Source organism: Benincasa hispida, chromosome 9, assembly GCF_027475165.1.
Source record: "Benincasa hispida cultivar pf3 chromosome 9, pf3_genome.v1.1, whole genome shotgun sequence".
NCBI lineage: Eukaryota > Viridiplantae > Streptophyta > Magnoliopsida > Cucurbitales > Cucurbitaceae > Benincasa > Benincasa hispida.
Genome location: NC_143486.1, coordinates 73,550,411 through 73,569,600, shown reverse-complemented (window position 1 = coordinate 73,569,600; position 19,190 = coordinate 73,550,411). Strand labels below are relative to the sequence as shown.

Here is a 19,190-nt window from a genome sequence, read left to right as displayed (position 1 = left end):
TATGCAAAGGGGGCGTCGAGATTTATCGACAACTCCCGACGTTGTATACGTGTCGTCGAGAATTCGTCCGACGGATAAGAAACACGTGTTGGGAGATTGAACCCATTTCCTGACGCATTAATGAACATGTAGGAGTTCGACCCGATTGCCCGATGCATTAATGAACAAGTTAGGAGTTTGGACCAAACATTTGATTGCTCACGATAGCCTGTCGGGAGATGGGTTTTAAAAACCTCATATCTGCAATTCAGTTTGCAGATATACTTTCTTCTTCATCTTAAACCCTAGCAAAGATCAGAGCTGTTGTCGCTAAGAGTCTCATTCGTCCTTTCGTCTATTGTCCATTCATTTGTCATTTGTCGTTTGTTTGTCTGTTTATCTGTCGCCTCCCTCTCGACTTGCTTCTCGGCTGACAGCGAGGTAAAGTTTCATTTTGTTTCTTCCACATTATTCTTTCTTTTCTCTTTTACTCATGTGTTTTCCTCTTATTAATTTCATGTGCAATTGATGGATATGTTTTCGTTTAATTTTTTTAATCTTTTTGTTTTAGGGTATTTCGATTATGGTGTATATCTATGTGATTAGAACTTGTTTTTTTTTTTTTTTTTTTTTTTGTTGATTTATGAGGGATTTGTGTTGTTTCTTGTTTTAGCTTGAAAGTTTTATTTATTTGATTTGATAATTGTTTTTCTAAGATTTAAATTTTGACTAATTACTTAGGTATTGTTACATGGAATGATATTCTCTTCTTTGGCTTCACTTAATTAAATAATAATAAGCCCAATATCCTTTTTTATAATGAATATGATTGATTATAGATCAATTTACTTCCCAAAAACACATTTGTTCCATTAAAACTGTCATTACTAACTCTAATCCCTAACTAATCCCTGATATTTAGGGATTCAATACTTTAATAATGTAAAATGAAAAAGTAAAATAGGTGGAAGTCTAGTAAGTTGAGTGACCACCAAAGCATATGAGTCAACAAATTTTCAAGGTATAAACAAAATCTACAAATTGTGCAGACTTTTTGTTTATATTCTATTAAACATAATGAATTCAATGAGACCAATCAGTTTATACACAAAAAGCTGTGTGTTAAATTGACAAAAAAAAAAAAAAAAAAAAAAAAAAAAAAAGTCCAAATTACAATTTACACCCCATCTCCCACTAAGTAAGCAGTAATAGGAAATGTAAGAAAAATGGGTGAAACAATAAAGTTGATACTTTTAAGCCTAGTGTCAACCATTTATAAAAGACTCAGAACAAATCATAAAAAGTATTGATATGATTATTTCAAAGTTCTAATTGCCTAATATGTTACTATCTTGCAGTTATGGTAGCAAAATAGTTATATCTTACTATTAGCTTTATGATAATAAATTATTGGCTATCTTGCAGTTCTGGTAGCTAAGCTTGAATGTTACGGGGTGGGTTGAGATTAGTTTGAATGTTTTGGTAGCCAAGCTTAGGTTTACTTGTTTTGAAGATCTAAATAGAGTTTTTGTGTGTTTGATTGAAGTTTATGAAGTTTGAATGTTGTAAGGGGTGGGTTGAGCTTAGCTTTACTTGTTTTGAAGATCTAAATGGAGTTTTTATGTGTTTGATTGAAGTCGGTGAAGTTTGAATGTTGTGTGGGGTGGGTTGAGCTTAGCTTTACTTGTGTTGCATCTTATACATGAGATTTTGTGTGTTGGTTTGAAATTTATGAATTTTGAATGTTGTATGGGGTGAGTTGAGCTTAGTTAAACTTGTTCTGGAGCTCTAAATGAAGCTTTAGTGTCTTAGAATTGTTTGTAAGATTCAATGAAGTAGGTTGAATTGTTAATAAGTGTAAGTTTGTTGTTTTTGTGTGTTTATGGAGGGTGGTGTGAAATGTTAATAATTTGGGCTTGTTTGGGGTCTTAGAATTGTTTGCAGGATTTATTGGTTGATAATATAATCTAATATCTTGACTTAATTATATTGTAGGTAAATTTGATACTTTGGAGGTGCTTTTGAGGGTCAGAAGCTACATGTAAACACACTCTTGTACTCCCTGTATATGTAAACATTAATTATTCTCTAGTGCTCCTATCTCTCTTATATGTAACAACAATATTAACAACAATTTTGGTTGTTTTTTTAATGTATGTGAAAGTTTTTTCTTTGCTTAATTATTATTGATTAGGGTTCTAAATTTTAGGTTATGAAGATCAACATTAAAAATAATTAAATTTAATTATGAATATTCTAAAAAAAAAAAAAAGAATCTTCTGACGGTTAAACAACTCATCAGAAGATTAATGAGCAATTCATACACGATGAACTCCCGACGCTGGTAGCCACCCCATCGAGAGTTTAAACTAACTCCCAATGTTGTATATATGGCGTCAGGAGTTAGCTTAAACTCTCGACAGGGTGGGGACCGACGTTGGGAGTAAGTCTTTCGAGAGGGATTTTTCGACTATACTCCCAACAACGCCAACAGCATCAGGAGATGATCTCCCGACTTGTTTTTGGCTATTTCCCGATGATGTTAGGCGTTAGGAGAGTACCTTTTTCTTGTAGTGTTATGTAGCTTATTGACATACCATCATGAATAAAATATTAAAATATATGTGTCAAAGTTTGATAGGATTTTGGATGGGTTCGAAGGCGGGTCTCAGACACTGAGAGTTTGGAGTTGATAAAACCTTTTACAAAGGGTGAAATCAAAGCTATTTTTAGAAGCATGAATCCATCAAAAGCTCCTGGTCCTGATGAAGCTCATGTAATATTTTTTCAAAAGTATTAGGACATTGTTGGTGATGAAACAGTGAATATTTGCCTTAGTGTTCTTAACGAGGAGGTAAGTGAAAATCCCATCAACAAGACTTTTATTACTTTAGTTTCTAAAGGTAAAAATCCGAAAGGACTAAAGAATTTTAGGCCTATTAGTCTCTGTAATGTGATCTATAAGATGATATCTAAAGCTCTTGCTAACAGAATGAAAAAGATTCTTGATAAAGTTATCTCCTCAACTCGATCAGCTTCGTGTCGGGTCGTCTTATTTTGGATAATGAGGTTCTTGGTTTTGAATGTATGCATGCCATCAATGACAAAAGGTAGGAAAAGATGGGTATGTTGCAATGAAGTTGGACATGAGCAAAGCCTATGATAGGGTGGGATGGGTTTTTATCAAGAAAATCATGGCCAATATGAGGTTTGATGATAGATGGATTGTTCGAATTATGAATTGTTTGAATTCTATTAGTTTCTCTGTCTTAGTCAATGACTCTCCTTATAATGAATTTGAGCCTAGAAGAGGTTTGAGGTAAGGACATCATCTTTCTCTATATTTGTTTCCTCTCTGTGCTAAGCGGGTGTTGGCCATCATGGATAGGGAAGTCTTTCTCTATAAACTAAATGGTTTACGTATTTTCTAAATTATGCCCCCCACTCACCCATATCTTTTCTGTAGATGATAGCCTCATATTCTTCAGGGCTACGCAAAGTGATTGTACGAAGATAAAAGAGATTCTTCTGGTCTATGAAGAAACAACTGGTTAAACTATTAATCTTGACAAGTCCTCCGTCATGACAAGCAGGAATATCAAGGCAGATTTGGCTAAAACGCTTAGCAAGTTGAAGTTCAAAACTTGACTCACTGGGCCAGTATTTGGGGATGCTTTCTCAAGCGGGAGAGACAAAAATAAAATATTTTAGAAAGTGAAGAATCAGGTGTGGTGGTTGAGAATTGGGAGGAGCGTATTTTCTCTTTGTGAGGCAAAAAAGTGCTCATTATGTCTATCGTTCAAGTTCTTCCTATATACACTATGAGTTGCTTTAGGTTTCCTGTTGGAATCTGCAAAGATATTAACCGTAGTAGTATTCTACTAAGAAAAAAAAGATGGCATGAGTTAAAAAGATATTAATTTGTTTAATCAGGCCATGCTTGCAAAGTATAGATGGAGAATTCTAAGGAACTTTAATAGTTTGCTCTCTAAAACCCTGAGCAACAGATATTTTAAAGATGTTTATAAAGGCCTTTCTTGGGAATAACCCCTGCTTGACTTGGAGAAATATCATTTGGGATAGGGATCTCTTCTCAAATGGCTTCAGATGGAAAGTGGGGAATGAAGCCCACATCTCAATAAAAAAAAGATCCTACGATTAGCAGAGAAGGCAATTGTAAACCTCTTTGGGTTAGCGATGACCTCAGAGGGAAAAAAGTGAAATATTTAATTGATGACTAGTTAGGCTGGAAGGCTTCAATTGTTAAGGAAAATTTCCTAGTTTCGGATGTTGAAGACATTCTTAACACCCCTCCTTCCCCCCGAGGAATGGTCGCTCAAAAGTTGAAATTATTTGGAGTTGGGACAATAAAGTTCTTTTCTTTGTCGGGAGTGCTAACAACTTTGCCTCTATGCTTAACTCCTGTCATAGTAGAGTCTCCTCTTCGACGGGTAGGAAAGACCCTCTTTTGAAGGTTTTCTAGAATATTAAGGCGGTTTTGAGGGTTAAGATTTGTGCTTGGAGAATCATAAATTATCGACTCTCTCCCAACTCGTGATAACATTAAAAAATGGGGATGATATTAACACATTATGTTTGTTTTTTTAGAAATTCCAAGGAGACTTCTAGTCATGTTTTTTGGAGGTGTAAATTTTCCCAAAAGTGTGGTGTGCTTTTTTTCTTATTTATTTGGCTCGTTTTCTGATTATAGAGATGATGTCACACCCTTCCCCATATTACCCTCTTAATCCGAGAAGAGATGTGAAAGCAGCAATTATTAAAACTCTTATGACAACTACTGCCTAACATACTCCTATAATCCTGTTTTCTAAGCATCTGTTAACCTGATATAAAGTTCAAAACTTATACTCAATGTATGCATAACTTCAACACCAACTTATAACTCAGGTGCTACAGTGCATAGAAATTCATATTTATTTACATAACAGACATAACGATATAAAACATTTGAGTTTGTAATCTTTGACCAACTGTACCCTAAATCCTCATGACATATACAGAAAAAACTAAGGTTAAACAAACATAGTGGACCAATTAGTTCTCAAGTTTCCCGAGAAATCCTGTTCAATGACTGACTGACAGATCTACTCGGTTTCGGGACGTCAACTGCTACCTGGGGAGGAAAACATTTAAAAAGTGAGCTTGAAAACTCAGCGAGTGACTAACTAGGAAAACATACGTTCATAAATAATATAAACATGCTTTCATAAACATTTACATGATCATAATCAGGGTTTAGAAAATATAACTAGAAAACATAAAATCATATCAAATAAAAACCCTAAAATAAAGCTTATCAATATCATACTATAAAATGCCACTACTCCATTGTCTAAACATAGAGGAAAGCCTTTTTGCTCAATCCCTACTACGTTAGCCTACACTGGAGTGAAAGCCCTTTTGCTCAATCACCTCCCAGCCTGAGTTGAGAGAAAGCCCTTTTACTCAATCTCAACATCAATAGCTAAGTCATACGTGGACATAGGGCTGGATTGGGTCCTAACCACCTTACCATACCTTCGGTGTCAAGGATTCCTAACATAACTGAAATCTAGGTATCTTACCATACCTTCGATACCAACATCGGAGTAGGGTTCATACAAGGCGTAAACATTGAAAAAATTTAATGAACATAAAACAGAATACTCATTTGAGCTGATCATACTTCATAAATTGTATGTCATCGCAAAGTGCCTTGTAACATCATATATGCTTATAAAACATGGGCATAGACTTACTGAAAAAAATGCATGTTGAACTCATAGATAACTTCATCATTTAAAAACATGGATCATGCAATCAATATTCATTTTAAGGAATGCGTTAAGAAAATCATGATATAAAACTTCTTATGAACTGTCCATATATTGAAATTCATTCATAACTAGCATTGGAAAACATTGTAAAAACTTATCACTCACTATCTTAAGCTACTTATCCAAGGGGTCTGTAAACCTCTCCCACTTGCATTTGTCCTGTAATAAGAAGAGGTCCCTTGGTTAATATCATTAACTCCCTTTTGAGCTTAACATAACACTTAACTTATCATTATCCCATACATAAATCTTACCGCATCATGGCTGAGTTCATTGCATTACTTATACTTAGCCATTTTACCTTCTTCTTGGCTAAAGACTGGCTACCCTCTCTATTGGGTGCTCAATGGTCATGAGAACACACTTATGTGTCTATGCGTCAATCAATCTCCGCATGCCTTACTTCACACCCATGCATGTTGTCGCATACCTCGGCAAGCTAACTGTTTGTTTACTCTTCGTTTGCAGCTGCCTGTTCATTCATCCATAGCATCATTTCAGATTCCAATCTTTTAAATCTTATAATTCTAATTCCAGTCATCAATTTGAAGGAACTCTTATGCAAGAATACTTCTGAGCGGAAGCGGATCGTTCCAAATATATTGTGACAGAATTACCACATTTACATTCTAATAGAATAGATATGCAATTAACAATAAATTACTAGCATGCTTTGAGAACTAAATAACAAGAGAACAAGAAAACATACCAATTGAAGAACCTTTCTTCACCGAAATCTTGCTCTCAGACAATGGACTGCTCCTTTCGATCTCGCTGGATCGTCCAAGCAATCATTCACCAAAACTCGGTCGTCTACTCACGAACAGCCTCCAAACGAACACAACAATGGGGATGACACCACCACTTAGAACCTCGGTATTCTCGGTGTGAGAATCCAAAAGTGTAGGCTCTGTTGGATTTGGTAGAGGGAAGAAGGAATGAAGATCGTATACAACGACCAAGCAAGTGTGAGAAGGCTGCATTTGTCGTATAAACAATGCTTGATCGTTTAGAAAAAAGTACACGATCATATAGTAAATAGGCTACGATCGTATAGACGATCGTTTAGTAAATGCTCAATTGCTAGACGATCATTTAGAAAAACTTATGTGATCGTTTAGAAAGAGACGCACGTGTATACGATCGTGTAGCAACGTTGAGCTATCGTGTAGTCACTCGGTTTGCTATGTGATAGGTTGTATACAACTCGTGAGCGAATTATGTGATCTCTTTGCAAAATGAAAATGATTTTCATTTTATTCTTCAGTTACGAAAACTGAATGAAACCTCCCACTATCACACGGTTATGGAGAAAATGCTGGCACAATTATCCCATAATTGTCCAATTAAAAATAATAAATATAATCATATTATAACCATCAACCTATAGTTTAATATCACATATAAACCATAGTGTTTTCTCCTCCACAAGATATAAATCATATTTATATCTATTTTCCTCCAATTAATGTAGTATCTCATACATAAAGTCAATCATATCATATATAATTAACCAGTTCAATCATATCATATATAATCGAACTCCCTCTTGTCAAGTTGAACATTTCAAACTGACCCAAAAACTGATTCTCAACTTAAATCCATTGAGCTACCAAGGGAACTTTATGGACCTATGACTCAAAGCTCCAACGTTACATGAATAGCTAACTAAACTTTTTAGCCACAAGATCCACCATCCGTTAACTGTCAGGCATTCCACTAAAGATCGACAGTTGAACTCTTCTTACCATAGATATAATTATGTGTCCATCGGATATAAACAATCAAAAGTACGATAATCCTTCATAGATGCTCATAAGTATAGCTGGGCCAATTTACCATTTTGCCCATGTAGTGACATCTAACTTCTTAAGTACCACTGATCCCTCTATTGAATAATACAACATAGTCTTACTATGTGTGGACACATCTCGAACCATGAAAAGGGAGCAATCTATCTACTTATCCCTACTTTGGAAAGGAATGAATTCCATCTTGTGTAGCTAAGTTCCCAGCTTCCAAATCAGACGAATCCCCAAAGTGGTAGGTTTGAGTCGGCGACTTGGCCACTCGCACGCATGCAAATCAAAGGACCGCCCTCAATGGCATGAATTCCCAACTCACTTAGGATTGAGGTCATGTTACCTATGGTCATCCTAGTGAAGTGAAATCTCTGTCATGAATAGCATTATATAACGAGACGTTAGCACTTCGTGGTCAGGTCTTATGTAAACTCTTTGTATAGGATGCCCCCGCTCGCATGTCCCCACATGAATGATCAGGATCAGACCATCTGTAGCAAGTCACAACACTTGTAACTATTCTACAAAGCGGACCGCATCCGTAGCGTTACCAAGATAAAGTTTCCCTCCTATATCCATATACTAAGACCATTTTGGTTATCACTTAAGACATGATCCACATGTATGTCTCCACATACATAAGTTACATAATGATAACCAGGGATTTTAGTTTATTGGTTTGTGGTAAAACAAATAAAATATCTAATGTTCAAAGACAATAAGTGAAGAAAATATCATATATTATACATCACAAGTATTTGTTCAAAACTGTGTTTGCAAACTACAGGACACGAGAGTTTAGGGAATCATCCCCAACACAATTAACTAAGTTTCTTTCCATTAATGTGCTAAAAAATTTATTAACATGTTTACCTTAGAATATGAGCGTTAAATCCTCTTGATTTGGCTGGAAAACTTCAAGTTCCTTCAAGCTTGTTCAGTAATCCCCTAATACTTTGAGAGCTGCAAATGATATCACCTTCTTCTTAGGCGTTGGAAATTTTGCAAAACTAATTTTAGCATAATCATAGTCATGATCGCATCACCTCGTCTTAGGTGTCCTTGGCAAACACTGCATAGTCAATCTTTACTTTCTTAGCATACCTTCATATCAACAGAGTGGGCCATCATCGCATTTGTCCATGGAAATCTTGTCTACCAACCTTGGCCGCTAACTACCTTGCGATCATCCTAGCATTCTGCCTTAGCATCTCATTTGGAGTACTTGTCTAGGCAACTCCGCCACTAACATGCAGCCTATACTAGCCTTCTCTAACCTTAGATGAAGTTGGTTGCATACTCCTACCTACCTTGGCCAACATCATATTTGACAGCTAACCTGACTTTTCTTCATGATCTTCGCCTACTTTATGGCTATACTTAGTCACAATCTTCCTTCATTAAACACTTGGTCACATAGCATTTTGGGAAATGCATGATTTGACATGACTTTGTCGCATGGACCTTCCATTTTTCTTCTGACTGTTAATCCCTTTCATGCCCGAAAGCTCAACATTTAACATTTAGAATATTTTCTTCTCCCTTAACATCACATACATGCTTTTACACCTTCATATTATTACAAACATTGCAACTATCATAAACATAGACTCACAATAACATTAAACACATAATTAGGAGGACTTAAGCATAATTAACTAGTAAATCGAGTTTAGGGGTTTACAGATGAGTGGTCTACTATGGATTCCTGGAAGTGGTTGGTGAGCAAGCTTAGAAAATATGATCTTCCGAAAGATGTTTGTGTGATGTGGAGTATATAGAACCATGGAAATCACCTTCTCTCCTTAGATTCTTGTTGTAAAAAGTCTAATATCCCTCAGGTGATTAACCTGGTTGATAACTCTCTCCTCAGTCTTGGTGGGGGAATGTGTTCCTCGCACCGATAAGGTTTGAGAGAATCCCCCCCCCCCCCCCCAAGGTTGCTAGAAGCTCAATGCGGATGCCTTATGGAGCAATGAAAAAAACTTATGGTGGATTAGAGTGGGTGGTTTGTGACTCTTGGGGATCTCCTAGTTGAGTTGGGTTTAACCATTTTTAAGATGGTTAGCTTATCAAAGCACTTAAAGGTGGAGGTGATGCCATCATATTAGGGTTGTTGTAATTTATCCCGATGTCTAGGTTTTAGAAGCAGTCCTTCATTGTTGAATTTGATTCAATTGAGATCATTTGTGTTCTAAATAAGTAATCAACTGATCTTTCAAAGACAAAAAAACGTTATTGAAGCCACGATTGAGATTGCATTTCGTGGATGTGTTATTGTTGAATTTGATTCAATCAAGATCATTTGTGTGCTAAATAAGTCATCAACTGATCTTTCGAAGACAAAAAAACGTTATTGAAGCCACGGTTGAGATTGCATTTCGTGGATATGTTATTTCTTATGTTTATATTTAGTTTCTCGTTCTTGATTATTTTTGTGGCCTACCTTCTTCTGTTTAAGAAATATATGAGACCGATAGGGAATCTTGTTTCCCGAATTGGTCGTTCTCTATTCTCCATGAGGATTGTGTTGGTGGTTTGGTATTTTTTTAATGAAGTTCGATTTTTTTAAAAAAAGGGACAAATACAATTTTAGTCTCCAAATTGTTCTCAATCAATATATATCAAAAGTAACAACTTAATCAAAATCTTCTATACCACCATCTTCTTAATAAATTTTATTGAGAGACGTAAAAAAATGGCCAAAGCAAGCATAGTTCAACAGACACCAATATGTGTTAGTGACTAAAAGATTTGTGATTTACCACATTGGACTAAAAAAACAACATAGAAAGATAGAGAGAAATAGACTATTTCCTCTCTATAATAATAGAATCTCATCTCATTAAACAGCTGCCACTGCTCACACATCACATTTAGTGAGAGAGAAAAAATTGAAAATTAAAAAACAGGCAAACACCCTGAAGAGTGAAACCAAACATGAGGACATATCCTTGGACTACAAGGTTTCGTTGTCCTTACATATAATAAGACAATATTATACATCAAAACTCCAAATTCAACTTCAGAAAATATATATATATATATATATATATATAAAAAAAAATATAAACATAATCAGCCTAATCAAATTTACAAATAACGGTTTCTGTCACTCCTTTTCTTTCGGGCGATAAATATCGTATTCTTTGCAAAGGATTACCCGTAACATGTATATATACTTTGTTGGCCTAATACGTAAATTTCCATTGCATAAAAGGAAAATCTTATTTGGGGTATATACTTAATCTGGAAGGGAGAAAAAATTTTAAAGGCTAAAATCACCTAAATCTAACCACAATGCATGATATATCATCTTTACTTTCTTTCTCCAGAGCCTCAGTTATTAACTGCTTAGCAGCCTTCAATGGGTCTTTAATTCTTCGAGCAATATCGACTGCTTCTTGATTGGCCATGACCTGTTTCATTCACATTCATAAGAAGAAAGAAAATGTAGATAAAAATGGGATGATTCTAGAACAAGAAATTTGTTCTCCATTGGTTTTGCACCCTTTGCTGCTGTAAATGTATAGGTGTTAATGCAAAAAGAGTCTAAGGAAAGGAAGCTGATAATAGCACCTTCCAAAGACCGTCACTGGCGAGAATTAATATGTCCGTGTTGGCATCTACATTAACATCACGTATGTCAGGATCTGATCGCAAGTGAGATTTGAGACTCTTGTCTCCAAATGCTCGTGAAACTGCTAATTGGCCGTTCACTCGAGGTACGTCTCCTGTTTTTACAAGAAATTTGACACGTAATCACGAATGAATTCAAAAACTTAAACTGATGGGTTATGGTAAACTTAATATTATATCAACACTTTAACACTCCATCTCACTTGTGGGCTTGAAAATTTGTTGAAAGCCCAATAAGTGGAGTACAATATTAATTGGGGGAGGAAATAACCTTATAGGGGTTTAAACTCAGGACCTCCAAACTTATAACATATTAAATCATCAATCAACCAAAAACTTGAGTTGGTAGGTTATGGTAAATTTAAAATTATATCAACATTCTTAACACAACAAGAACATGATGGAAAAAAAAGAGCATGAATTCGAACGTTTATTGAACCAACCTTGATTACAACAACTCACAATTTTTCTCAGAAAAGAAATAAAACAACTCCTCTCTATTTCAATATTCGGTACTTTAAAAGTTGCAAAAGACAAAGTACTAATTATCAGTGATCCCCGTTTCTGACTATGATGCTAAGGGTATGGTTGGAATAAATTTTGAAGTGTTTAATTTAAAAAATAAGTCATGTTGGAAGAAATGAAGTGTTTGATAACCACTCAAAATAGCTTTTCAAGTGTATTTTAATCATTTTTTAATCAAAAGTATCTAAATAAAAATGAGTTTGTCGAAAAATACCTTTTCTTGATACAATCCAAACAAGCCCTAAAAATAGTGATTTAAATCATTCAAAAATCATAAACGGATGAGGACAGTACAAAACGCGTAAAAGGGCAAAATTAAACCCAACGACTCAGTTTCTTGCAACACTAGAATTTCGTGAGATGTCAAAATAAAAGTTTCTAAATTTGAATCCTACATTAAAGGACTCCTAATTTTCTCTCCCATCAATGTGGCTAAAATCTTGACCATCATTAATATTAGTTTGGCATGAATTTTGAAAATGTGAAAATTAATTAAAAGCACTTATCAAATGTTGTGTTGTTTGGTTGTGTTTGTCAAAATTGCCCAAAACAGTTAAAAGTAAGATTCATACAAGTCATCCCAAACTTTGATTCTTCTCATGATTTTTTTTCATAAATTAATAACGTGGTCGTGAGTGCAAGCTATTTATAAACTTTTCAGAAGATTAAAAAGAATGATAAAGTGGTGCAATTTAGATAAAGAAAAGGAGCAAAAAATTATAGGCTTTAAACAATTTTAAATTTTACTCTTCGATTATGGGACATGGAATTTCAGTAACAATTTTAACCTTCATGATCAATTAAACTTTTAACTGGGGTGGTAAAATTGGCTGGCTGTTTTAAAATCTCTAAACATCTCAACCACTATTGGTAGTTCATCAAGAATGAAGCAGTTAACACATAACAATGGAGAGGAACCCAACCTAAACAGATTCTTCAGATAAAAGAATTCCAAAGGAAAACAAACAATTGCATATTGTGGCACCAATACAAATTTACCTGGCATGTTTGAAACGAAGCCACCTTTATTCTCAATGAGGCGCCGTTCTGTATTCGGCTCATGATCGATGGTCATCTGTACAGCTTCACCCCCTCTAGAAAGAACTGCACGTGAATCTCCAACATTGGCCACCCACAGTCTTTGACCATTAATCAGAATAGCAGTAACAGCAGTTGATCCACCACGACCCAAGTCAGAGCTGTGGGATAGAATCGCTTGGTCAGTCTTCTCATATGCTTTTGAGATGGAGCTGTTGGGGTCAACCCAAAACTCTTCCTATAATGAAAAAAGTGAAAGTAAAAACCAGAGGAAGAGCAGTAATATGAATGGTTAACTTAGAAGTTTTCAAGCTAACATCCTACCTCTTTCAAGATGTTAGGAAACAAATGCTTTTGTAAGTAGGCAGGCACACTTTCTCCTAAATGGCCATCGTATATCGCAAAGAGCCCCAATTCATGTTCTTGAATCTGAACAAACTTAGCAACATGGTAATCTTCCATGGGATGATTAGCTTTCCCTTTAACCAGGCAGAACCCATACTTGATTATCCCCTCATGACTTCTTCCTTTACCATAATTCAATGCGGATCTAATCTACATGATCAAATTGTCAACAAAAGTAAAATTCACATAATGCAGAACGAAGTACGAGAATCTAAAAACAAATTCATTTGGATTACAGATTTGAAAAGAAAACATTTATTCAACTTAATAACAGAACCCCATCCCCACGTGTTTTCCCGTTTAGTTTTCTTTGGTAGGGGATTCAGTATAGCAACTAAGACGCCACTAGTATACCAATCCTTCCGTGTATCCTATTCAAAATATCATTCATTTGGGGCAGCATCAGCTTGAGGACAAGAAACTAAACCAATTCCCTCAACATATAGAAAACTAAACCTATGCATTATGCCTTGATCATACAGACTTTGGTAGAATTATAAGAATTTCCTCAACCACCTGAAGAATTGATCCATAAATCTACCTAGTTCATAAAGAATTTTGATAGAATTACAAGAATTCTGTTGCTAAAAAGAAGAAGTCCCCAAACACAAGGACAGAGCAAGAACATACAAAATTGAACACAAATTTTCTGTGGTTAGAATGAAACAATACAATTACAATTGAAGAATGAAAGAAAAATAATAATAAAGAGGCTGTCCTTACCCCAGAATATGAAGCATTAAAACAGCATAGTTTATCCATAAGTCAAATTCGAAAATCCCCTTTCTGCTAATTTCTCAACATCTATTCCTCCAACAATCCAATCCAAAAAGAAAATTCGAATGAAACCCAGTTCCAAAATTCAGCAACTGCACCATGAAATTCCAAAAAATTAAGAATCCAAAAGGAGAAATAAGAAAGAAAACCCTTAAAACACAACCCTAAAACTCTGTGAAAAGCCAAACAAAAGAAGTAAAAACAAAATAAATAATGAAAGGGGTTACCAGAGAGTATCTGAAATTCCTCTTGAATTATCAAATTAAAGCAGAAAAAAGAAGGGGGGAAAAAAAACTGGGGTTTGGTTTTGCTGCTCCTTGTGTGCGGCGCTGCTTCAGGCTTCAGCTTCTTGTCGTTGATTTTGGTTATTTGTTATTGTTGCAGTTTTTGGTTCTTCAATTTGAATAAAAAGAATTATAATGACAAAGGGAGAGAGAAAAAGGAGAGCGAACATCAAAATACAACCTTTTTTAATTTTCTTTGAAAAAGCAAAATTAATTTACTAATTTAAGAGAAAGTTTGAAAGAGGCCGAAGAATCGGAGGATGCCTTTGTTTCCACTACCATTATTTGCATATGCAACCGTTTTCGAAGTCTAACTAAGCAAATTAATCATAATCATTTTTTAAAAATAATAAACTTTGTTAAATTAAATAAAAGTATTATTATATGATTAGAAGGTTATAGGTTCAAATGATGAATTTTTACTTATTTTTTAATTTAAAAAAAAAAAAAGAAAGAAAGAAAAAAATGCTGCCCACAAAGTGGGACTAGGACTTTCTTCTATGTTGACTTTCTTCTTTTCTATTGTTTACTTTTTGTTTCCTTTCTCTCTCTCCTTAATCATTTACACTTTTTCTTTTATTTTATTTAATATCTTTTTAGGTTATTTTCAAATTTAAAAAATTAAATTAAAATATTTACAAATATAAGAAAGTTTAACCGTGTATGTATGATAAACCGTAATAGACCACACTATATGTATCTATCATTTGTAGATATTTCAACAGTTTTGTCATTTAAAATAATATTCATTTATTTTAAATTTTTTGTTTTTTTTTTGTTTTCTATTTTTTAAATATGTTTATTTTCTCTTAAATTTCTTACTATGAATTTGATTTTTTTTATTTTTTATTTTTGGAGGAAACACTTACATTTTAGAGAAATTTTTAAAACAAAACTACTTCTTGATTTTTTTTTTTTTCAAATTTTGGGATATTTTTTAAAATATTGATGAAAAGTGAATAACAAATCAAAGAAATTTATAGGTGGAAGTAGTGTTTATAAGTTTAGATGTCAAAAATAAAAAGCATAAAACTAAATAATTATCAAACTGAATTTTGGTTTTTCGTTTTAAAAAAAAAAAAATAAACGTATAAACACTACTTGTACCTATTGATTTTTTTGTGATGTAAACATAATATTTGTACCATCAATCACAAAGTCAAAAATAAAAAACTAAATAAATATCATGAACTTATATAATTTTTATCAACCTTCTCTTTTATCCCTCTCTTTGAGTGAGTTCTTCAACTTTGAAACATCTCATTAAAGATCTTGAATTCTATTAAAATTTTATTTAAAAAAAAAATCACTTTTTTATTTACAATGTTACATCAACCGAAGATTCAAACATACTAAAAATAATAATATTTATCGATAAGGTAAGTTTAGATTAGTCATTGATTTGTATTTGTTAGATCATTTAATAAGTAAAGAAATGGAGTTTGTGCCATTCTTAGCTCATTTTTTTTTCTAATTAACTTTTCTTTGAATTATCCATTTAGATATAGTTCAATGTATTAATTACTATCTTATATAATTCGATGCTCCCACTTTTATAATTGTGAAACGACGAACGATATTAAAAATTTGAGTAGATTTTTATTAATTTAATTTTTTTCGATTCAAATATAGGATGGAAGATTGAACAACACTCTTTAGATATAGAAACCATGTGCTCAATTTGACTAGTTAATTTAAATGATTGGACTTTGAAGTAATTTGATATTTTTTAATTTTATGTTTTTATCAACATTTTACAATACTGTTTTAATAACAAATTAGGAGAAACATGCAATAACTCCGCATGTCTCGGTTAAGTACATGACTTTGACACGTGGCAGTGCCATTGCAGACAAAGTCACCGACCACCGGGGACTTGGCCAGGCCAAGTGTGAAGGCAACCAAGAAACTTCCTATTCCACTCGCTTTCCATATTTATTTCATTTTAATTTAACATGAATTAATACAAGTCAGTAATTAATTAATTATAAATTAAATTATAATAATCTAAATGGATTTGTTTAATTAAACTTGTACTGATCTATTATTAGCATTTCGTCAAGTTTTCAATCATCAATTCTGGAAAGGAAAAAGCTAAGTGAACTCTTCCGTTTGCCACCAAATATGCTTATGATCTTTCAATGGGTCAAACTAATATTAAAACAGTGATTAGATTACCTAAACAAAACTACGACATAATTATATTTAGTAGACGATGACATAATTGAAAAGAAACAAAAGAAGAGAATGCTATTCACGTAACTAATAATAAACATATCAAATAAGTGACAACCCTTGAATTTATATAATAAATAATCGAATGGCTATTAAGGAAGGAAAATCTGAAAAAATAAATATAAAAAGTGGGGCTTGAAACTAGGTCTAAAAGGGTTTTGATGTCATATTTATCACTATGCCAACTACTAATATTAATATTATGTCAATATATATATATATTATAAAGAACATAAAGTTAAAGAGGAGTTCGAGCTCCAGATTCACCGGTGGCTATATCAAGAAAAATAGAGAGATAGAAAAATAGATGGAAAGTTGCAATGTTGATTAGATTATGGCCTACAACCATACACTTAATACTATTAAAAAGATATTGAGGGAACTTTTCAATATAGGAAATAAATAGAAGTTATATAACATAATAGCATAATAACTTAATATAAAACACTATAACAAATAATATTAAATACACTAACGGTCAAATTTATATATGGTGAGTTTTATGATATATATATATATATTCTTAAGAAAAATAGTTAAATATGGACCATTATTTATCTTGTGAATGAATATGACACGTTACAATTGAGCAAATATCTTTTTTATATAGTTTTAAGAATATGTTAATATAAAATTTTGAATACTATTTGTTCTTGGTTGTTGGATGGTCTCAAGCTAACAAGCAAATATAATTTTTTTTGGAGAAAAATGTTGATGGAGTGAAAAAAAACTAGTGAAATAGGTTATTATTTTTCATTTAATATTTATAAAACACACAATAACTTCTAATAATAAGAAATAAGAGATTTGATCAAACAGAGAAAGGGTAAATCAAAAGGAAGTGACAATTTGAGCATAGTTTAATTGGTTATAATGTTATATCATTGAAAAAAATATCAAGAATAATAATAAAAAAAGGAATAAAAATAATAGTTTTGGAGTTATAAGGACGAGATTGAAATTAGTTAAAATTGTAGGGAGTAAATGGCTGGTTTAACAGAAGATGGTTATATTAAGAATAAGAACAAAAATAATAGAATAAATAATAAAAATAGTAAATGGAAAAATCTAAACTTTAAAAGAGAGAAACTATCCATTAGGGAGGGAGCTGATTTGGCAAAATAAGAACAAATAATGACGTCATGAGTTGAAACAAATCCACAAATAATCAAAAGCGCGTGAGAAAGGAGAATTGACTAGACGGTCGGTTGAGCGAGTCAAAGCTTGAGCCACAATCATCTTATTGTTAATTCAAAAATCTGAAAACTCAAGTCCTTTCATATTGTTTTCTTTTTCTATGTCAAAAATTCTTTTCATATTATTTTGGGTTATAATTTTACCACTTTCTTATTTTTATCTCGCTAACATTGGTCGAATGAATGTTCTTTTTCAATTTTCGCAAAAGCTAAAGTAAAAGGAAAAATTACCATTTCATTATCCGAGTTTTTGAAAAATATGTATTTTTTATTACTGAATTTTCAAAACATATTTTTTAGCCTCTAACGATCTTATATGTACCTTTTTAGTTAAATTTATGAACATTCATTTTATATTTAATATGTCCAGTTTTAGTTCTTGAACTTAGAGGTTTGTGTCTAATTAGTAATAAATTTATGAATTTTCAATTTTATATTTAATATGTCCAAATTTAAAAGTTTGTCTAATGAAACTTGAAATTTTCAATTTTGTGCCAAGTAGATTTGTAAGTCTTAAAATTTGTTAAATATTTAAAAAATCGATTAGACAAAATTTAAATTCAAAGATTTGTTTGACACAAAATTGAAAGCTTAATCAATTAGATATATATGTTTTACTTAATAAGACCCCGTTTGGTAACCATTTAATTTTTTGTTTTTGTTTTTGAAAATTAAGTCTATTTCATCTATATTTCTGACCATGATTTACATCTTTCTTGAGTACAATGATTGAATTTTTAGCCAAATTATAAAAACAAAAACAACTTTTTGAAAGCTAATTTTTTTTAGTTCTCAAAATTTGACTAAGTTTTTTTAAACCATGGGCGAAAAGTAGATAACAAAGGAAGAAATTTCGGGTAGAAGTAATGTCCATAGACTCAATTTTCAAAAACAAAAACGGGACTTAAATTATCAAACTTTTAAAGATCTATTAGATACTTTTAAAAGTTCTATCAAATAGACACAAGCCTTATAGTTTAGAGACTAAAATAATGTTTGTATCAAAATTTGTTGTGGTATTCGTTGATTGTAGATGAAAGTATTGCCACAAGCTAAATTTTTGTCTGATGGTGAGGCGAAACTACTCAAACGATTGAGATTTCATTTGGTAACCATTTGTTTATTATTTTTGTTTTTGAAAATTAAGTTTATTTCATTCATATTTTTTACAATGATTTGCATATTTCTTAAGTACAATGTTTGGACTCTTAACCAAATTCCAAAAACAAAAAATAATTTTTAGAAAGCTATTTTTTCTTTATTCTCAAATTTTGGCTTGAATTTTTAAACTATTAGTGAAAAGTAGATAACAAATGAAGAAATTTGGAAGTAAAAGTATTGTTCATAGGTTTAATTTTCAAGAACAAAAATAAAAAATAAAATCGTTACTAAACGAGGCCTAAATAATTTTGTTTATATATATGGTATTCTCTTATTTACTTTGATCCAAATAAGTTAGTTTTATTTATTTTT

At 32.6% G+C, this 19,190-nt stretch overlaps 1 protein-coding gene across 2 annotated transcripts; it reads right to left on the bottom strand.

Annotated features, from left to right (window-relative positions):
• Window positions 1-10,547: 10,547 nt before the first annotated feature.
• LOC120086978 (putative protein phosphatase 2C 10) lies at window positions 10,548-14,761 on the bottom strand. Of its 2 annotated transcripts, none has more exons than XM_039043812.2 (6): window positions 14,230-14,761; window positions 13,949-14,094; window positions 13,145-13,375; window positions 12,782-13,058; window positions 11,198-11,352; window positions 10,548-11,037 (listed from the first exon to the last, which is right to left on the bottom strand). In XM_039043812.2, exons 2-6 carry the CDS (start codon window positions 13,985-13,987, stop codon window positions 10,900-10,902), a joined length of 840 nt encoding a protein of 279 aa, XP_038899740.1. In that variant the 5' UTR covers window positions 13,988-14,094; window positions 14,230-14,761; the 3' UTR covers window positions 10,548-10,899. The 2 variants fall into 2 exon arrangements, with proteins under 2 accessions (XP_038899740.1, XP_038899741.1); XM_039043813.2 differs by having other exon boundaries at window positions 13,145-13,370; window positions 14,230-14,581.
• Between the last annotated feature and the right edge of the window lie 4,429 nt (window positions 14,762-19,190).